The 22,695-nt window shown below is 39.6% G+C and overlaps 1 protein-coding gene across 1 annotated transcript in view; it reads right to left on the bottom strand.

Moving 5' to 3' along the window:
- Positions 1 to 1,207: 1,207 nt before the first annotated feature.
- Positions 1,208 to 22,695, bottom strand: part of fbxl16 (F-box and leucine-rich repeat protein 16) — a 65,259-nt gene continuing 43,771 nt past the window's right edge. The window contains exons 4-7 of the mRNA XM_008283552.1: positions 16,868 to 17,133; positions 8,562 to 8,646; positions 7,812 to 7,875; positions 1,208 to 5,158 (exon numbers count right to left, since the gene is read on the bottom strand). Of these exons, the coding sequence (XP_008281774.1) occupies positions 5,010 to 5,158; positions 7,812 to 7,875; positions 8,562 to 8,646; positions 16,868 to 17,133 (564 nt within the window). The 3' untranslated portion in view covers positions 1,208 to 5,009. The remainder of the gene's footprint in view (positions 5,159 to 7,811; positions 7,876 to 8,561; positions 8,647 to 16,867; positions 17,134 to 22,695) is intronic.

Genomic DNA, 22,695 nt, shown 5'->3' with positions numbered 1-22,695 from the left:
TCAAAAATGAGGAGATAAGTATTTAATTAATTTGAAGTGTTAATTACTTTTAGGTTTACCTAAGGTTTTTCTATACAAGCTAATCTACAACCTCAGACACAAAGTCTCACTTTGAGATTTAGTTCACTAGTGAAACATTCAAAGGATTACACAAAGCAAAGAGGTCATTATAATAGCAATCCAAGGGGCATTAACAAATCCTACACTAATTTAAGTGTCTGAAAACTGTACCGAGTTCTGTAAATGAGTTCACTGCCTAAACTGGGTGTATAAATTCAAAGCATGAGCTCAGTCTATCAGCAACTGCAATGGTAGCTCTTCTATTAACAGAAAATTAAAATAAACAAAATAACATCCAGTCAATGCTGACAGAATATGAATTATTTGTTACATTAATATTAAATGAATTTGTGCAGTGTATTTTAGTAGAAACTTTTGTGTAACTTGTGGCATGTGGTGACAGGCCACAACCACAAACAGCAAGTGCTTTAAGAAGTATTAGTCATACGGTCCTCACCAGATTTATGCACGCTCGTGTACAGAATCTGTAAACACTGGACCAACTAGATCATCATCATCAGCAAACATTACATTTTGTACATCTGTACAATCATATTACTGTACATTTTTTAACTTACTTTGTACAGACATTTAAAGCATATACTATATACCCCTTTGGAAAATGGCAAATGTCCTTCAAGAAAACAGGCGAGTTGCTCAAAAGAAAAGGCTCTTCCTGCTTCTTCTTGTGTTATTTTCCGTGAAGCACCTCGGCATCTAGTCATTTTGAAGTGAGCAATGTATTTTCCACAATGTATTTTCTACTACACATACAGTGTACAAACACCACTGGCCATTAGTGCAAACATGGTCTTCAGTCAGGTTAAGTCAGTTCAGGCATCAGTACGCCAAACATAATGAGACTGAGAGGAAACGAATTCTGTCAATTTCAATGTTATCAGTAAGCATTTATTTTACTGCTTACTTATAGTTGTGCTGTACAAGGGTTGTAACAAAATGGTGACAGATGTAGACCAAATATGGTAGATAGTAATAGAAGTTATTTATCTTAGAAAATGAGCTTAGATAATATACCCTAGCAAGGTTTGCTGTGAGTGTTTTGTAGCTGAGAAATGGCTGTGCATGTTAGAGTTTATGATATGTAAACTTACATCTGAATCCTTTGGAAGCTCATCAAAAGCAAAAATACTGAGAAACCACAAAACACATTTGTGTTTATTAGTAATCAAATTTAGAGCCAGGTTAGGAGAGTACATGAAGATAGCCGTTAGTGCAACACATATTTGAAATGTATGTTTTTATGACAATTAAGTAGGGCTGGGATCAGTCAACTTATCAATTCATTACAGACATCTCTACAATCCAATTATAATCACTTGATTTTTGCACACAAAGTTTATTCAGATATCAAAAACAACATAATTAATTATAAATACAGTAGATAACTGTTTTGTTGTTGTTTGTTTTTAAATTTTGTCTTATTTTTGTCTTTTGTTCACATAGACCGAACTCAAATAGAATTTTATAAGCCACAACCAATTAATGTTAATTTTCATAAAATGGACACAAACTAAAAGCAAAAAAACTCTCGTCAACAGGTGTGGCACAAATGATCTGCAAGTACATGTGTTGCTTACATGTTTTGGCCACCACTAATGAGTAAGGTGTGGCATAAGAAAAAAAAAATCCACTTAAGTAGACAGCTGTACTAAAAAGAAAATCAGTGAAACCAGTCTTGATCTTACCACAAACAATGATAGTGACCGCAGAGCTAGCTTGGTAGACCGTGTTCAAAACTTACTGACAATTGTTTTAGGTTCAATAGTTTTGTTAGTAATAAGCTTCCATAGAATCTTTAAACTTCAGAAATCCTTGTTCATACTATTAGACAGTGTAAACATTGCTTAGCCATGACAGAGGTTGATCTCAGACTTCAAATGCTTTTATGTATATCATAATCTGTATTTTGCTGCCACATTCAGGACAATGACAATAATTAAAATGTCACCACTGTTTGTACCCTTATTTTTATAGAAGGGATCAAACAGCAATACAAAGTTAACACAGACAAGCACTGTTGTGTATTATGAAAATTTGAAAACTTTAAGTCATTGTTAATGATGTTACAGTTTTACTGGTGTCTACAAGTGCATGTTCAATGTGTACTAAATAAATTATTTTACCTAGGGGCCTGAAATGTCATAGCATAATAATAATAATAATAATAATAATAATAATAATAATAATAATAATAATAATAAACAGCAGTCAATGAATACACTTGTTTAGAACCAAACCTGAAGCAAGGTCTGAAACAAAAACCAAAATGATAGGAAAATGTCTTGTCAATAAATAAATGAATAAGTAAATAAAACACAAATTAATTTAAATAAATAAATACATGAATAAATAAATATACTTATGTACACTTAAGAGATGCTAAACAACATCTGAAATGAGACACTCTGAAACAAAAATGCAGATCAACTAAAATCATGCATGGTCTGCCTTTTCTATAGAGTACTCAGTCTGTTTCTTTGTAATCAGCAATCAGCTCGAGGCAACCAGTCACATTTTATGTGCTGCCGGATGCATTTGGCACAGCTGATATTGGCTGACACTTACCCAATCCCTTCAGTTGGCAGTCAGTGCATTAGAGGACACACAAGGCAAAAAGCAGGACAGTTGTTCACTGTTAGCTGCATCCATTTTCTTTTAATATTACAATGGGGGGGAGGGGGGCGGGACATGACTACTGCCTTGAAGGTTTTTTTGTTTATGGGAAACTTTACTATTTTTCCACCTGACCTACAGTCAGACATTTTCATATGCTTTGTATCATGTATAAATTTAGCAACAGAAATGAATGTTGAATGTATTGCTTTGCCTAGATTACTCAAGTTTACAGATGTGCACAATAATCTCAGGTCTAAATATGGTTTATTACATATGGTTTGGTTTTTTATCATAATATCCAAATTCAACTTTTTTTCTAAATATGTGGTCATTTGTTCACAACTTTTCTGATATTTTTCTGCTCATAGTCATATTTTCTTGCAGGGTTCTTGATGCATTCTCAGACCAACTAGTGATCTCAACTAGTGATTTCATGATTACAGTGTTGTTACTGACAGGAGTGACTTGTCAGACTTGCAATAAAGGAGGCAATTGTTGTTTTAAATGACATACTAATTCTTAGTTTGCAGTGAAACAGGAAACATACAGCAAATATAATATACTGTGTAATCCTGCTGACTCTAATTAAATGACTTACAGTGGACGACAATCTTTTTCAACATGATTTCAAACATAACAGACTTATCATGAATTTCTCTGGCTGCGGATTAGTAGGAAAAATTATAAAACTCCCACACACTAATTGTCTTTTAAAAATCGCCATATTACAAGAGCCCTGAACTCCTGCTTAGTTCTGACCCTAACCTGTAGTGGATACTGTAAGAGTTACTCTTAAATTAAATACTGAAATCACCCGCTTCATTACCTTTGGCTGTAGCGAATTGCATCATACATTTCGTTAGCAGTGTCAGAGCTGCCTAAGTTCAAATTCATATACTAAACGTCGTGTGTTTCTATCATCATTAAAAAGATAAAAGAAATTTAGAGTTCCAAAAGCAGATGTGGCTTCAATTTGGACAGACAGATCTCTTGCAAAGTCCCTCGGCTAACAACTTATTTATCAGTTAGAGTCCAGAAATGCCAAGATATTACTGTTAGTTTAAGCCCCACAGGTAATGTGTTTGTTATGCATAATTCTATTCTATTCATCATTTGAAAGAAAAACATTTTATCCTTACCAGACACTCTCTAGCACTTAGGTAAAATGGTTTCTGCAAAGTCTACTTTTCATTTGATTTCCTGCTTCATCACCTTGAACTGTCTCAACAACACACCATTTACAAAAGTTTCTCCTCCAGATCTGTAAATTAAATATTATGTGTACAATAACTGAAGAAGAGACCACAAAAAAACAAAACAATAATCAATCCAGTCATTTAAGCGTGCAACTTCTCCAAAAAGCCTGTTTGAGCAGTTATTTTTCAAATTAAGATTTTCTTTTTCTTCCTTTTCTTCTTCTTCTTTTTAAATTTCTGATAAGACACAGAAATGAGAAAAGGTGGCGGTGCCCCAAAAAGATGGAAAGTTCTGAGTCCATGAAACACACTTCACATACTAAAGAAGATAGAACAAGAGAGAGAGAGAGCTTTCCCATCTCTGTAATTCACTTCTTGAACTGCATCTTTAGTTCTGTCTGATTCCTGTTTCTCCAGCTGGCATTATAGTGTATTTCACCAAACAGGACAAAACTGAACCTTTGATGCCTTCTGAGAGAAAGAATGAAACAGTGACTATATTACATAGAGTGATGGAAGTCAATCTAAAATTACGTAATTATGATCTTGAGGATTTACATTTGCTTCACTTACCATATACAGTATGTTTGTGTGTGTTTACAGTGTATGTGTGAATGTGTGAGTTCCAGCTGCTAAAACACAAAAGTCTCATTTATTTCCATTTTCATATTTCCTTTATGCTGCATCTGGATCAGCATATTTCACTCCCTTCAGTAACCATTCAGTTAAAAAAAAAAATCGTCGAAGTCTCTATAGAAGCTCTCCTCTGTAAGTAAAAACCTTTTGTTGATTGTGAAAAAGAAACTTGCTGTCAGACAAGATGTCGCACCAAGCTCTTCACTCCAGCATCTTCTTAAATGAAGCTCAAATGCCATCCCATTATCCACTGGGTCTGGCATGTTCCATTATCTGCCTTCCTGCCTTTCTGTCCACCTGTGGGTCAGTCTACTTAATGGGGTGCAGAGGAAGACAGGCGGGGTACGGGGTCAGGTAACAGGAACAAAATGGTACAGTAGGAGCAGTCCAGTAACCTGGGTTTAGGCATTTAAGAAAAGAGTGAGGAAGGAAAAAGAGGAAGGTATGGTGGTCTGTCAGTCGTGGGTTCAGTCAGTGGTCTTACTCAATGACCATGCAGTGCGGCAGGTGCTGGGAGTAGTATTTGAAGAGCTCAGCAGTGGCGCCAGGGCAGTTGGTCAGCTCCAGCTCCTCCAGTTCATGCAGCTGGATGAGGCCTGATAAACCGGTGGTGGTCAGCAGGGGGCATCCTAAGGGGAACACAGCAGGAGGATTATCTTCAGCTGTGAGCTGAATAAAGAAGGGTGGTGATCTTGCCAAAAGGTTACAAAGTGCCATCTGTGGTGTATGTGCTACTTCTAACATCTGTTCCCAGCATCAGTTAGTCTGCTAATTATCTTTCCACCTACCTATTATTTACTCAATTAACTGATTGGCCCATAAAAAGTCAATTAGAGACAATTTTCAAAAGCTATGGTAGCAAGTTTCAATTAAACTATTTAATGAGGTTTTTTTTTTTTTTTTTAAAACAGATGCTTTTTTTTTTTTTTTTTCTATTTAATGAGGTTTTTTTTTTTTTTGAATACAGATGCTTGTTATATTTTTGTTGAAGAGCTGAGAACTTTAAGGAGTATCCTCTTTCCTTGAGCAAATAGAAAATCTTTGCAATTCCTCCGACTTTAGCTACAGATTCATCATCATGTCATGTGTGTAGATGAATGATCAATGAAGCTTGTTGTACACTGAACCAAAATATAAAACACAGCACTTTTTTTTGCTCCTATTTTTCATGAGCTGAACTCAAAAATCAATCAAAGATAAATCTGTGTTAGTGAGCACTTCCCCTTTGCCGAGATAATCCATCCACCTCACAGGTTGCTGAGTAGACAACATGGCAATTGCACAGGTGTGCCTTAGGCTGGCCACAATCAAAGGCCACTGTAAATGGGGGGGTGACCACCATCTTCACATAAAGCTGGTCAGGTTGATTGTGGCCTGTGGAATGTTGGTCCACTTCTCTTCCATGGCTGTGCCAACTTACTGGATATTGGCAGGAACTGGACCACGCTGTCGTATACGCCGATCCAGAGCATCCCAAACAAGCTCAATGGGTGAAATGTCCGGTGAGTATGCTGGCCATGCTAGAACTGGGATGTTTCAGCTTCCAGGAATTGTGTACAGATCATTGCAACGTGGGGCTGTGCATTATCATGCTGCAACGTGAAGTGATGGTTGTGGATGAATGACACAACAACGGGCCTCAGGATCTCGTCACAGTATCTCTGTGCATTCAAAACGTCATCAATAAAACACACCTGTGTTCGGTGTCCATAACATACGCCTGCCCATATCATAACCTCAGCACCACCGTGGGCCACTCGATTTACAACATTGACGTCAGCAAACTGCTCACCCACACGACGCCATACACTGTCTGCCATTTGCCCTGTACAGTGAAAACCGGGATTCATCCATGAAGAGAACACCTCTCAGTGCCAGACGCCATCGCATGTGCCCACTCAAGTCAGTTACAGCGACAAACTACAGTCAGGTCGTGAACCTGATGAGGATGACGAGCAAGCAGATGAGCTTTTCTGAGACGGTTTCTGACAGTTTAAATTTCTTTGGTCATGCAAACCAGTTGTTGCAGCAGCAGTCCGGGTGGCTGGTCTCAGACAATCTTGGAGGTGAAGATGCTGGATGTGGAGGTCCTGGGCTGGTGTGGTTACATGTGGTCTGCGGTTGTGAGGCCAGTTGGATGTACTGCCAAATTCTCTGAAACGCCTTTGGAGATGGCTCATGGTAGAGAAATGAACATTCAATTCACGGGCAACAGCTCTGGTGGACATTCCTACAATCAGCATGCCAATTGCACATTCCTTTAAAACTTGCGACATCTGTGGCATTGTGCTGTGTGATAAAACTTCACATTTACAGTGGCCTTTTATTGTGGCCAGCATAAGGCACACCTGTGCAATAATCATGCTGTCTCATCACCATCTTGATATGCCACACCTGGGAGGTGGATGGATTATCTCGGCAAAGGAGAAGTACTCACTAACACAGATTTAGACAAATTCGTGAACAATATTTAAGAGAAATAGGCCTTTTGTGTACATAGAAAAAGTCTTAGATTTTTGAGTTCAACTCATAAAAAATGGGAGCAAAAACAAAAGTGTTGCGTTTTTATTTTTGTTCAGTGTATAATAAAGCTATTTTTAAAATAAATGTTTTCCTTGAGTTTATGGTGGAGTAAAGGCCACGGTTAATAACATCAGAAAGGTTTGACTAGCATCATCTGATTATTAGAGCATAAAGTACCTTATGTGCAACCTTGAAACAATTTTTAAGAAAGGCTTTTGTCACACATCACTTCTAAATTACTGGAATGGGAACTGCATCTCTCTAAAGAGCTCAGAACAGAACACATGATGTAAGTGAGTGACTGAATGTTGAGTTCAATCGATAAAATGCTCGCTATATCAGTTACTAAATCAAAAAATATGTACTGTGCTTACACACTTTATTAAGTAAACCTCTGACTTTTGATTCGTAATACATATATGTTATCGCTTCTTTACTTATGTATTACTCATTATGTAATACTATTTTATTTGTAATATTTATTATTATATATATTATAATATTTCTCATTTGTAATACACATTTCAACAATTTCCCTGAGGTTTCCACCAAAGGGATCAATAAAGTTCTATTCTATTCTATTCTATTCTATTCTATTCTATTCTATACCTGCAAAGGCAATGCAAGTGTTTATATTTGAAAATTTGATGCTAAGATGTTTGAGACAGCTCACTGCAGATACAATACAGACAAGTTAGGTCACATTTTAACAGTAGTAGAGACATTTTCCTCGGGAAAAGATGAAGAAAGGAGTCATACCAGCAAGAGACAACAGACGAAGACTTCTCATTCCAAACAAATGCTGCAGTCCAAAATCTTGCACCTGCAATCACACACGTGCACACATGCGCGTGCACGCACACACAAATACATACACATAATTAAAAAACACTAAGACATTAAAGTATATCTCTATTTTCAAGGAGGAGTTCCATTACACAAATGCTTGTATTCTGTAAAATCAACGGCCAGCAAGTTCTGTCAATGTCTGTCTTTTTATTTTTATGTCCCTAAATTGCATCACTTCACAACAACAGCAACCATGACGGCATACAGGAATAAAGCAAGTTATATTAGTATGCTAATTTCAACAATGTGTGCTTGGAAGTGGTAAATTTACAGCCAAAACTCTTAAACTGCAAAGTCTGTTTGCAATAGTGGTCACTCAAAAATAAGGATTCAAGGTATAACCTTAACACACATATAGTTTGATAAGCCATGTTAGAACTGAGAGTTACATGGAAGGGGCTGCAACATCTACTGTAATTTAAGAATTTCTTGGTGTTGTATTTTAAGTTTGTGAATAAGGTTTCAAGCTTTCTTAATACTCATATTTCTTCTTCTAATTTGTCAGATGTTGTCCATCGATAATGCCTGCAGTGACCACAAGGAATCTTGACTGCTAAATGATAAATAATGGAACCTGCTTGTCTAAAATGTTTGTGTTTGTACAAATTGTAAACACGGTCATGTTTTATTTCCATTTTGTGTGTTTGTATTTTTTGTTACCTGACAGCACCAGCGCAGGTAGAGGCTTCTTAATGATGACATGGTGGACAAATATCCCAAGCCAGTGTCTGTGATCCGCACACACCTAAAAGAAGACACAATAAACAAATTACATCAATGTAAACCATCACCCTTCCTTTTTGATGCAATTAAATTGGTATTTATGTAAGTTTATTTCTATTTGTGATGTAATGGTGGAATAGTTTGCTGAGCTAAAAGGGGATCTGCTTATAAAGGACTGTCTGAGTAATAACAAGGATTTTTAGGAGGATTGAATCCTTGGAGCAACAGGCAACCAGTGGAGAATGGGGTTGTTTGAAACAGGGGAGATGGGGTCAAGGAAGTTACAGATGTACTGGAGTTTATTCCTATTATTAGTTTATTGTGATGTTCTATTCGGGACTCCTACTGTCGGGATCAAGTCTGGATATGGTGAGAGCATGGCTCAGGGTTCTCACTAACAGAGAAAAAGAGTTATAGGCGCTATGATTTTACATGAAAAAGGCATTTCTGGTGATTTGATTAACATTGTGTTCAAAAGAAAAATTGTTGTCAACAACAATCCTAAGCTGAAGAACAATAGGGAAGAATTCAGAAGAGAGTTGGGCAAAGGAGAGAAAGAATGGATTGGGCAATAAGAATGTGAGATTTTTTTTAAAGATGAGGTTTTGTTTGTGCTTTCTTGTGGTACAGTGTCAGCATGGTAGTTGGTTAGAGTGGAGTGAGTTACACTATGGATGTTGTGGAGATGTAGATTTGGATGTCAACAAATAGTAACGTAGGTGTGGACCATGAAGACATATTATGTTACCATGAAGATGTATGAGGAGTTTGAACAGAAGAGGACCCTGCACAGAACTGTGGTCCTGGTGTTTTGGGACATCACTCACTTTCATTTTCTGTTGCTGATTTAAGACATTATTTTACTGTGTTTATGCTACAAGTATTTGGATATTTTTAAGTGCGAAAGCTACTAGGTTAAGTTGAGGAAAAGATCTTGATTTGGGTTATTATCTGCCAGTGAAACACTAAACACAAAGCTCCTGTTGCCACTGTAGCAACGCAGAAAACAAGAACCACCCAATGAATAGCCACTAAAAATTTGAGCATCTTACAAGTTTACAGACAGATTTGTGATACTAGCACATTTTGCACTACCAATGTACGAGGTGTGTCAGAAAAGTTCCAGAATGGGTGTCACAAAAGATATATTTCAAATCCAAACTACAAACTACAAGTTTTCCCCTTCGAAGTAATCCCCCTGGAGTCCAACACACTTTCCCAGCCTTCTCTGCCACACCACCATGCACTCCAAGAAGGATTCTTCTGGGATCCTCTGCAGCTCCGTCATCACAGCCATCTTGATGTCTTCCACGTCTTCAAAACAGGTCCCCTTGATGACCGCCTTGAGCTTGGGAAAGAGGAAAAAATCCCACAGAGCCAGGTGGGGTGAGTAGGGAGGTTGCTCCAGCACAGCAATGTTCTTCTCAGCCAGGAACTGTCGGATGCTCAGGACATTGTGAGCACACGTTGTCATGGTGAAGCAGCCACAACTTGTTCTGCCACAACTGTTGCCTCTTCTTATGCGATGAACAAAGCGAACGCTGCCTGATCTCTTTGTTGATGTGCTGGTTGATCATCTGAAGGGGAAAACTCGTAATTTGTAGTTTGGGTTTGAAATATATGTTTTGTGACACCAGTCCAGGAACTTTTCTGACACACCTCATAGCTCTTACACAGACTAGGGTGAATGCAGGGGTTTATGTCAGGTTTTGGTGAGGCAAAGTAAATCTAGGTGGCTGCCAGTTTTAAATTAATTCAAAGACAGTTGTGGGGGTGTTTTGCTGCAGGAGGGACTGGTGCACTTCACAAAATAGATGGCATCATGAGGAAAGAACATTATGTGGAAATATTGAAGCAGCATTTCAAAACCTCAGCCAGGAAGCTAAAGCTTGGGCGCAAATGGCTCTTCTAAATGGACAATGACCCCAAGCATGCCACCACAACAGTTACAAAGTGGCTTAAGGACAACAAAGTTAATGTTTTGGAGTGGCCATCACAAAGCCCTGATCTCAGTCCTGTAGAAAATTTATGGGCAGAGCTGAAAAGGTGTGCGGAGCAAGGCAGTCGACAAACCTGACCCAGTTACACCAGTTCTGTCAGGAGGAATGGGTCAGAATTCCAGCATACTATTGTAAGAAGCTTGTGGAAGGATACCCTTAAGTCATACAGTTTAAAGGCAATGCAACCAAATACTAAGGAAATGTATGTGAACTTCTGACTTTGAAGAAAGTAATAAAAAATTCTCTAAAAAATTCTTTCTCTCATTATTCTGGTGTTTAGCAAATAGAACTAACTTTTGTAATCCTAGCTGACCTTAAACAGCAAAAGTTTAGTCACCTGTCAGATAGTGAGAAAAAAAAAAGGTTGTGTGTCTTTTTATGCAGTGTATGTAAACTTTTGGTTTCAGCTGTATATTGATGTTTCAGATGATTGCTTAGAATTTGATTGTGAAGATAAAGGAAAAAAAAAAAGTTTGGACAGATTTATATGCTGTTTGTTGGGATGCTGTAACGAGGAAGTTAGTTTGCAACAAAAATGCCAAAAATATGGAATTGATTGAAATTAAGGAAATTGAATTTCAAATTAGTATCCTCTGTATCCTTAGGAAGGGTTCTGCAGAGTGCTTCAGCTTTAGTCCAGCAGATAGTTATTGAAGTTTAGAAGTTTCAAGGTGGAGTACCATGGAATCTTGGACCAGCTGAAGAATACCAGTACAAATCTAGTATTAGCATGGGGAGCTGGGAGTTTGGTAAAGTAGTAATGGTAGACTTTACAGAAGAATTTCCACAAGATAATCCATAGCACAACAATAGCAGGACACCAATGATGAAAAAGAGAAAACAGATGGCCTGAAGAAGCTACCAGCCTGTCAGCCTTCTGAAATTAAACATGACAATAGGTAGTGGAGAAAAAAACGATGTGAAACTGGCAAGGCTAACCAGGGAGCTCAGGTTGCAGAGCATTTTGTCTGGTTTAAACCCAGGCTTCCAGTCTTGGGCAAAACATTGAACCTCAAGTTGCCTGGATGGCAGATGAGCACCTTGCATGGCAGCTCCATTGCTACTGCAGAGTGAGCGAGTGTTTGAATGGATAAATGAGAGGCAAACATTGTAAAGCACTTTGTAAACTCCAAAGGTAAAAGGATACTATTTCAGTCCATTTACTGTTTAACTGCACAGGGACAGATAGTGTCCAACGGGTTGAACAAGAGGCAAAGGGCATTTGCTAAGTAGTGGATCAGTGGTGGGATAATCTCAATGACGTTGGCTTGAGAGATAAATTCATACGCAGGTAAGATGGCAGGGTTGTCAAATTTCAGCGACCCAGATGGAATGAGAATCAGGGTGGGGTTTAATAGCCTGGAAGGAAGATGCTGTCAGTGTAATGAAGGAGAGCAAGTTCACTTCTATGAAGTGTGAAGTCCCACAACACAGTAATAGCCTAAATAAATTGTTAATAATATTCAACTAAAATATGCAGTGTGTTTATTAGTTTTGTACAATTCGCTAAACAATAAAAAAATCTGTCATAATGTACCTAACTATGGCAAGTTATGGTACAATTAAAAATTGTTTTTGTTGTTACTGGGCTACCTGTTTTTTTTAATAATTGGTCATGGCGGTCATGATTGAGGCCACATTCAATATATTGCTATGTTAACACATATACACACTAACATCCGAACTACAAACACTGTGAAACTTTAAATTTAAGCAGTGAAATTTAAAAATCCTTGTAATAATAAACTTTACTTGACAAAAAATATTTTTGCTTGTCCAGAGCAAATGGCGGGGAATTTAAATACTAGAGGAAAGACTCCTTTAAAAGCTGTAAGCAAAAACAAAACTTCATCTTCTGTTAACATTTTGTCTCAGTCTAACCAGTTACAGAATCTGTCTGAATTTCAATAATAATTTTTTTAATGGACACTACAATCTGTACGAGATGTGAAATTGTAGAGCAAAATTGTGGAGCAAAATCGGTGAGGTAAAGGTACTGAAACCTCAACCTAAGGCCAACCTTTCACTTTTGTCAGGCATAAAGTAACAGAACAGATCTCAGCCCTTGAGTGGCTGGAAGCAAGAAAGACACAGAAAGATCAAATGATGCACTGCCCAGCTAGACTGTTGAGACAGACAGACTACAGAGCGTTCCTCTCCAAGAGGCTTCATCAGTTCAGTTCAGAACTGATGAAGCGTCTTGGATGAGACTTGAAACGTCTTCAAGGAACTCAAGCAAATCCACGATGAATCTACGAGAATAACCATGACCTGGATGACTGAGAATTTTCACAGTCATTCTGTGAAACATCTTTCTTTGTAAATATCTCGTGTTACAACGTGGACACCTGCAGCTTATAGACAAGTGCAGCCTATATATGTACAAAATTTGTTTTCTTTAGTTAGTGGGTGCAGCTTATATTTAGGTGCGCTCAACAATCCAGAAATTACAGTAATTACTCTACTTATTCTAAGACCCAATAAGCAACTTGAGGGGAGATGAGAGACGATAAGGGGGATGTGATACCCTTGTTTGCAAAATGAAAAAAATGCATTCACTTTGTTAACCTCTCTCCATCATAATAGCAGCGAGAATGTGTCTGGTTCACCTGACTTGATCCTCTATTAGGCTGAGGTTTCTGCTGGTCAGAAGGCCCTGATCATGGCTCTGAAATATCAGTAACCTAACTGTTGTGTTGTGTAAATTGATGGTGCTGCCTATGGTGCTGAATTTGCAGGCTTATTTGTAATTGCACTTTTTTCAGTCCCACCATTCTGTCAGTTTCATTTTTTATCTAAAATAGCCCCTAAACAATATATAGCCGTGACTCGATAATGCAACACTAAATGTAAAATCTTCCTATATGTCAGATAGCAAGGCTGTTGGATTGTCAAGACAGAAGTAAAGATACAAGGAGGACTTGATACTTGAAGGGTTATTTGTTGTTAATATTTATTGTTTATAGTCGTTATAATAACTAATGTATTGTTAGGACACTGTGATTGTGCACGGGCCCGTCGGCTGACATCAAAGGTAAATACGTTCAGACAGCAGGCTGAAGTGACCCAAATCCAATTTTTTTTTTTTTTTTTTTTTCTTTTCAACCTTTATCTGATCTTTTCATGACAGTCTGAACAACACAGATCCAATAAATGATGAATATCTGAATATTCAGTGCGGTCGGGGTAGGAGGGGGCACTTCCACCCCGGGGGTGCGCTCTGATGGGGTGGAAGTGACCAACACGCACAGGCAGTGCTTGGCAGCTGATGCCAGATTAGGATAACGGTCACAGTTCTGTTTCCACCATCGGTGGTGGCGGCGAGAAAGTGGCAGTTACGCTCCACTATTACCATCCCTGTTTACTTCCATTAATTTTGAGCAGGTTCACTGTGTGGCGTTGTTGTGTCCTCTTCTGCGCATGCGCATTTAATTGGAAATGTGAACGAACTCGCAAAAAAATCGGATTTCACAAAATAATCTGAATTGAGCATTAAGTCCTGCAGTCTGTACGTTGCCAATCTGTCAGATTGTTAAGTCAGATAATACGCCATTATCCTTATTTGTGACATAAAATGTCATGTCGGAGTTGGAATCAAAGGCTGTCAGTATGTTAAGGCTATTTCTAATGGATGGTTTCGTTTTTTTCTTCCTAAAAACCTGTCAGATAGCAAGGTTTTCGGATTGTTAAGGGTCGGATTAGCAAGTTACAACTGTACATTAAAAACTCAAAGCTATACTATTGTAGCTCACATACTCTACACAGGTAGTGCCATATTCTTGATCAAAGTATCAACGTTTAGTGGCTAAAGAGCAAGCATTTCATAGAGACACACTGGCGCAACTACTATTCCTATTATATGCCTTCAATATTTTTATGATGATTCAATAGCATCTGTGCTGCTGAAAACACACTCCAGACCAAACCAGGCCTGTAACAAAATATTTTAGCGGAGACATGACTACAGATATAATGTTGTTTTTAATGTACATGTTTGATGTAACCTGGGAGTGGAAAAAATATTGTGACTGGGGGAGCTGACCTACACCAACCACCACACTCAGCTTCTATACACAAAAAAAATGTTTTCAGCCTAACATCAGTTCTAATCAACAGAAAATAAAATTGCAATTAAAATGTCAACAATTGCATATAAATGCAAATATAAAGCAGTCATACTTGAGCAGAACACAGACTTGTTGTTTGTTTATTCATTAATTCTACTTCCTTTACTATTTTTTTTTTCTTTCTGGCTATATTAGCCTATAATATTGTCCTTTCTTTTTTTCAGTGTTGATTGTGTGTCAATACAGAAATTAAAATGGTAAAAGATTCCAAGAGGTTATGTGAATCATGTAAAATATGAAAATGCTCCATGCATGTAGTGTGTTGTGAGAAATATGAGAAAACACAGCCTGAATGAAGTCAGTCACAAAACCCTGAAAATTGAAAGTCACTCATTACTTTAATACACTGTTACAAAAAGATAATTATATGAGGGAGAAAACGATGGCAACTGGTACATCTAATGTTACAATTAGAAATGTCATAGTGAGGTGTCTGGTAACACTGTTCTTTGGGAGGTGTACATGTGTGTGTGTGTGAGTGGGTCTGGGACTAATTAACTCAATCTTAGTTTAACTTGTGTTTTAAGGTGGAGGCCTAGTGGCAGGGTTTCTGTAGTTTTCAACAAATAAAATTTAAGACCTTCTTAAGACCATTTGACCATTAGAGGGCAATGGAAGTAAAAGTTCACATTGATATTGGCAAAAACAAAAATATAAGCATCAGGCTTCCTGTTTACATTAGTCTCCCAACAACCTCAATTCTAATTGAAAAGTACTTATTTTTTGCTTTGTGTAAAGTCCAGGTTCACACACAGCATAAAAACCTGCTTTTAACCTTGGCATAAGGCCAAACATTATGTGGAGGCCACATACTAGAATTGGGCTGGGGCCAGACTTTGGCGACGTTTCTGATGTGAAAAGACGCAATATTGAAAGATGACAGGTATTTGCTGGTGACTTCTTCAGTATCTTACAGTATCCCCTGTAATTGCAATGCCTATAGTTCCTTATTTTCTTGCACTAGTGCAGTGGGCTTCAAATTTGTTATTTTCAGCAGCACTAAAAACATTTTTCTCAAGCCAGATCTCATCAAACGACCTTTGGTGATACATTTGGCAACTTTGGTGATGCTCCTGATGAGATAAAAAGCAATTTTGGGAGATGCCAGGTATTTGCTGGTGACTCTTGCAGCACCTTTATGTTTTTCTGACTTTACATGTAATTGCAATGCCTCCAAAGTACCTCATATTCTTGCACTAGTGCAGCGGGCTTAAAATATGTTATTTTCAAAAGCACTAAATGTATTGTAGTACATAGTAAGGTGAGGACCTTACAAATTTTGAACAGAGAACCCAACAATCCAAAGTTCCCTTTGAATTCCCTCTGAGCAAGATACAGTGGGAAGGAACCTAAAAAAAAAACTAAAACGGAGAGGGGGAAAAACCTCAGACAGAACCAGGCTCAGGGAGCATATTTTTTTAGATATAAAAAGGCACTTGGTTAGTCCACACACCAAACTGCAACACACTAGATGAGTATGCTCCAATATGTCACTTCCAGTCCAGACAGTCTGTGTTTGGTCACTTACATCAGTTACATCATTTTCAGTGTTTCAGGCTTGGTGCTTCTGTGCATTCATGGTAAAATAAAATAATAGAAACAATAATAAAAAGCCAAACCACAAGCTTACCATAATTTGAGCAGGTTTACGGTAAATTTTGTGGGAGATATAGTGCTTTGAATTGCACAAAAACCACATTGCAAGAGTTCAAAACTAACTGGACACTTGGCTAAAAAAAAACATTTCTTGGACAGCAGCATACAGTAAAGGATTTGTCACAAAGTTACGAAACTAAATATCATGACTTCATCTGAATTCATGTGTATCTGTCCATTTATATTTGAGCATTTAAAGTATATGTTAAAAGATCGATACTGACCTCTTACATTTTTAAGTTTGCAAGCAAGCTGACGCAAATTAAAGCAGCGACTGGACAATTTAATGTTGCATCTACTATATTACATCCAACTGAATGCAAGAAATCTGATACTTTTACCAGATACATTCTAATTCTTACCAAAATAACTTTAAGGACTACTTTCACTTCTTTTGCCATTTATCTTATTAAGTACAGATTTTGAAGGATGAAAGCACAGTATCACAAACAAGACTAACCTGTCCAGTACCAGTTCTTCCAGTTTATGCAGATCACATGCAATGTACTCCAGCGCCATGTCAGTGATCCGAGGGCACCAGGACAAGTCCAGGCTGCGAAGCTTGCGCAGGTTCTCAGCAACCAGCTCCACACCATCATCAGTGATCTTGGAGCAGCCAGAGAGGCTGAGGGCAGTCAGGTTAGGAAGGCTGTGAACCATGTTTACCACACCATGATTAGTGATCTCCCAGCAGGAGTGAAGCCGCAGAGTGTGGGTGGTGTAACCCTGCAAAGGTAATACAGTTATTTGGTTAAGCAAGTGAATATAAAAAAAATTGATAACAACCTGGGGGTGCATTATTATTAAAGATGAGCCCACCACATGCAGGCTACGAAGAGTATTTATTCACACAGGGTTCTTTGAGGTACAGCTATGCAAATGATTAAAAGAAAATATAGTGTAAGGCTGTCTGAGTGTTGAAGGATCTAGATTTCTAGGATTGTCACGAATCAGGTTTGGACCCAAGTGCAGACACACAGCAGGCAGGGACAGATTGCAAGTAACACAAGTTTTATTTGATAAAAATAATAAACAAAACAAAAATAAACACGAAATAGTAACCAAACTCAAAGGGAATTTACAAGGAAGACTAATTCAATGAAAACAGGGAAACTAGGAAAAGACTTAAAACAAACTAATTAAACAAACTATGGAAAATACAGAGTAACAAAACTGGAAAACAGAAATGGAAATACTCAGAAACCAGAACTAAAACTACAGCAAGGGGGAAAGGGCAGACAGGCTTTGGGAAATGCAGGCTGGAAACTGGTTGGGGACAGTGGTAGGAGAAGGCTGGCTGGGGTAATGCAGGCTAGAAGCAGGATGGAGATCACTGGCAGGAAAAGGCTGACTGAGGGAATGCAGGCTAGAAGCAGGACGGAGATCAGTGGCAGGAAAAGTGAGCACCAACTCTTTGCTGGGCCAGCGCTAAGCACCAGCTAAGCACCAAGTACGTCAGGGGCTGGGGGTGGGGTTATTGTGACTACCGAGACTGATGAATGAATGGGACACACAAGCAGTGATTTGTGCTGTTTTTTGCCAGGACGTCCCTGGTCGGATCACAAATGTATTGGATGAGTCCCAGGACACATGGAGGTTTTACACAAACTGTTGTGCCCTGATATCCGGTGCAATTGTGTCCCAGCAGCAGCACCACAGTGGTGGAAAACGGGACTTTTATAACTTTGGTGTGCTGCTGTATTTACGCTGCGGTCCTCTCGTGAGAAACGGAGTGCACCTACGTGTGCTGTTTATTCTGATCATAGAAATGACAGCATGAGAAAAACTCAGTTTCATCTTAGACAAATCTGACATTAGAACGCACTGGTTTACTCTTGCTAAAATCATTTTTGGTCATGCACTGGTCTGATCACCGCAGCCACCAACAACCGCTACCGCAGCCTGCAATGTGGGGTGTTCGGGGAACATCAGAAAATGTAGCGTCTATCGACAAGAAAATGTTCAGCAAGTCATATGTTTTGCCTGTGACAATGTGAGAAGTGCAAACAAATGAGAAAGTTGGTCTGGAGTCCTGTGTGGACTTCGTGTGGCGCGAGTGTTGTTCGGTAAACGGCTACGTATGCAGTGACCTACGGTGTCGCCCTAACTTGGCTCCCTGCGATGGAAAAGCAACCGGTTGTTAGATTGGAACCAACTAAGCACTGGCCCTAGCACCAGCACGGCACGAGCACCTGGTGCTCCTTGGTGGAAGAGGGGTAAGAGAGAGAGACAGAGGCGGAGAGAGGCAGGAGCTGAGGGTTAGGCTGGGTGAGAGGGAGAGAAAAAGGGAGCCAGGCAGGGGCTGAAGCAGGGATCCTGACAAGGATTTACAGACCAGCCATCTCATACTATGGTTTCTATGACAGGGCACAGCTAAGACTGGTGCTGGTGCCCCTAGTTTACTTTGGAAGAGGCAACTGACCGCAGATTAACAAAAACAGGTGGAATTCAGATTAAACCCTAGGCAGGCACAACCAATTAGGATGAGGAACTACACCTGACCCTATGGCAAAAACCTGCAGCAGTTGCTCTTAGCCTGAAAGAGGTTATGGCCAGCAGTAATGCAGTTCTAAGGGAAACCCATTTCTGATCAGCAACAAAGGTCTCAAAAGAGGGGGATGCTGAAGTGCATTTCAGACTATTCCAAAGACTTGTAGAGGGACTTGGATCGAATCCTGTGGTGCTGTTACACCTTGCAGGGTAGTGACAGACTTTCTCTGCCTCCAGCTAAGACAGTACAAACAGCAGGAGCCACTGGGCTGTGATGAGTAGGCATCTGCCTGGCAAGGCACCCCGTTAACGACCTACTTAATGGATGGCAACCAGGCTTGTTGTGTATTTCTCACCACAGGCCTTGAAAAGCCTAAGGTTAGGAGCCTCTTCCTCTCAGAGGCCAAGCCAACAATCTGAGCCCAGCCAGTAAGGGATGGAACAGGGTATTGTCGGCCTGAGACAGCAGGTTTTCTCCAAAGTGGAAGCTTCCAAGGCAACCCATTTGAGAGAGGCAAGTACATGGCAAGTACAGCCAAAGAGGTGCCACTGTAATCAGCCTCAGTCCTTCTGCCTTAACCCTTGGGAGAAGGGCTGGAAAAGCATAAAAGGAGATAAGGCAAAAAGCAGATTCCCCAGATGTGTGCCAGGGTGTCCCACCCCAAAGATGGATCATCATCCCATGAGGGAAAAGAAGAGTGGACATTGTGCCAACTCTCTGGAATTGAAAAGGTCATTAGTCTCCCTCCTGAAGTACAGAACCATGCTCAAAAATGTTATCATCTGGGATGGCCAGAGATCGAACTTCAAAATGTCAAATACCACCCCAAGCCTCGCATGTTTTGCAAACGGATAGTAATGTAATATTTCTCCGCTGAGCCCATTCACACCAGCTGAGAGACGGGGTAGACAGCCACTGTCAGCTGTTCCAGACTGTACTTGTCATTGCATTAGCTAGCTACCGCAAGCAATATATTCCAGGGGCATTCAGGTGTTGGCAGAGAGATGCTAGCTCGGCTGGAGTAATATTTTCTCACCTGCTGTTCGTAGACTGAAAAGTCTGTACTCAGCAAGGGTCACACCAAACACATTAGCTCTCGAAATCATGAGCAATATGCTGGCACAGGGAAACACAGCTGTAGCAACTGGCTCTCTCAGTGATTCAATTCAATTTAATTCAAATAACTTTATTTATCCCCTCGGAGCAACGAAGGCAGCAAAGGCGATGTCCAGAGGGGAGCCACTCAAATGCAGAGAAAAGAGGGTGTGATGGGTCCTGAAGGATCTTCCTGGCTTTCCTTAAGGTCTGTTCCTCACAAAAGGTGGAGAGGGCTCTTACAGGGAGCCCGATAATTTTGAACCAGATCTTGACAACACTCAGCAGCTGGTTTTTGCTTTGGACAGAGATAGAGTGAAACCAGCAAGTAAAAGAGAAAGTGATAATAGAATAGAAGAATAGAATAGAATAGAATAAAACTTTATTGATCCCTTCGGTGTAAACCTCAGGGAAATTGTTGTCCTAGAAAAGTACAATTCCCTTCATGTTCTCTATGAAGATGTTGTGAGGATGTTTTTGCTCACACTGAAAGAGTTCAGCTTTCGCAGGAGATATTGTCATTGAACATTTTTTTCAGAATCTCATCCGTATTGAGGTCAAATTTCTGCTGCTGGTCGAAGACTGTTCCACGGTATTTGTACTTCTCTACCACTTCCACAGGCTCCTCATGAATGGTGGTGACTACAGCCTCAGCCAGTTCCCTCTGTCTCTTAGAGAAGGTCACTACCATCTCTTTGGTCTTATCCACATTCAGTTCAAGGCATGATCTATCGCACCAGTCCACAAACTCGGTTAGAGACGAGCCGTGGTGGTGTGACGAGCCTGACAGCAGGGACAGGAGGACCGTGTCATCGGCAAACTTGACCAGGTGGCAGTTCAGGTGGGTAGACCTGCATTCATCAGTGCAGAGGATAAACAGAAGACGGGAGAGAACACAGCCCTGGGGTGAACCAATTGATGTCTAGATCAGGGGTTCTCAACTGGTCTCACCCTGGGACCCACATTTTCCATGGTCATTAAGTCGCAACCTAATTTTTTTTAGAATTCAATATTCAATATATTTTCCTGTGCAACATGCATTTCAAAGCATATAACCATGCATAGTGACTGGACCATGACAACTGCATCTACAAAACTGCACAAAATAAAAAGGCCACAAAACAACATATTTTCACTCTATTTTGAGCAAATTAATAAGAAACTAAGGAGGACCATGACAACTACATGCACAAAAGTGAATAAAAGAAACTACTCTAAAAAATAAAGTTTTGGCTTAATCAGGTCATTTGTTGAAGTTAACGAGACAGTTAGACACGTGCTCTACTCTTGATTAGAGTTTCAAAATCTGGGGTGACAGTAGACAGAGCTCCTGCTCAGTGTCCAACCTGTTTCTCTGCTGTGACTTGAGTTGGACAAAGGTAGAGAAGACACTTTCACACAAACAGGTTGAGCTTATTGGTAAGATTGTTTAACTGCAAGAGTGGTGAGGGATGGATACTCAGCCATCACATCACTACACCAGAAGCGGGAAAGGATTACCTCCCCAAATCTCTTTCTCAGCATCTGATCACATGACAGATCGTGTTTCACATTCAGCTGCGACCATATAGCAGTCAAACTGGCAGGAAAAGAGTGACAGTAACTAAGGGAAACGTCCGGAACAAAGCTGAGCAGCCGGCCATCCTGATTGGCTTCAGTTAAGCTGATCCTGTCTCCTCAAAATATGGCAAGCCAAGACAATCAAAATTCCAACATTCAACACATTTCTAAATACATCTGAACTAAATGATGAATACAGTTACCTAATAACATTCCACTATTTATCAATTCCTCCATATTTATAACCTGTGTTACAAGTGCATTTTCTTAATTTAAGTTAAGAAATGCAGCCTTCTCTCTTCTTGATAACAAAGAGAGGAGGGAGGGTTAAGTTACCAAAAGTTGTGGCAAAATCCTCTCCGCGCCTTCCATACACGTCCCCCTGGACCGTGGAGAATAAAAGTAGGAAATTGCCTTTGTTCTCTCTCTTACTTCCTGTTGCTTTTTCATTCTCGTCTCTGTCTCTCATCTCTTTCGTTTCTTTTGTTTCTTACTCTCTTGTTCCATTTCTTTGTCCGCATTTTTCTTTCGTCTTTTTATGTATCTTCCTTTTAGTAGTTCTTAGTTGTAGTTTTGACTTTGTTTTATCAAGATAGTGCTCACCTTCATTTCAAGTCTAATTTACACACCTGAGTCTGTCAAACGAAACTAACAAGAATCAGTAAAAGTAGATTTTCATAACAAATCAATGACACCGCACCTTCGCTCTCAGTTTTCCAAAACCTTTTTTGTGGTCTTTGGCTAATACCAAATGTGGCCGAAAGCACGACGAGAGCCATCGTTAACAGTAAAATCATTTTTTCCATCAACCTGAGGAGGGCACACAGCATGTGCCGGATGCTGGCTGCCAACCACCAGAACCACCACTGTGTGCCAACATTGACGCCACATACGGCCTCCAACACTGCACCTCTGAGTTCCACGGCAGAACTCGTTGCCAGGCAACTTCAATAATTCCTCAGTAAACTGAGGTGCTGCCCCTAAATCAATGAGTACAACTGAAATACAAAGCATATGTAACCCACATGAATACAGGGTTACTAAACCTATATATCTCAGTTAGAGGTGTAATCTCACGCCGGAACAGGGGATGGCGCAACTATTCTGTGTCTCTGTGTTAGCGCGCGCTTTCAAGGTCTCTT

The sequence above is a fragment of the Stegastes partitus genome, unplaced genomic scaffold (genome assembly GCF_000690725.1).
Source record: "Stegastes partitus isolate 25-593 unplaced genomic scaffold, Stegastes_partitus-1.0.2 Scaffold319, whole genome shotgun sequence".
NCBI lineage: Eukaryota > Metazoa > Chordata > Actinopteri > Pomacentridae > Stegastes > Stegastes partitus.
Note: the sequence above shows the minus strand (reverse complement) of the source record. Positions and strands in the feature narration are given on the sequence as shown.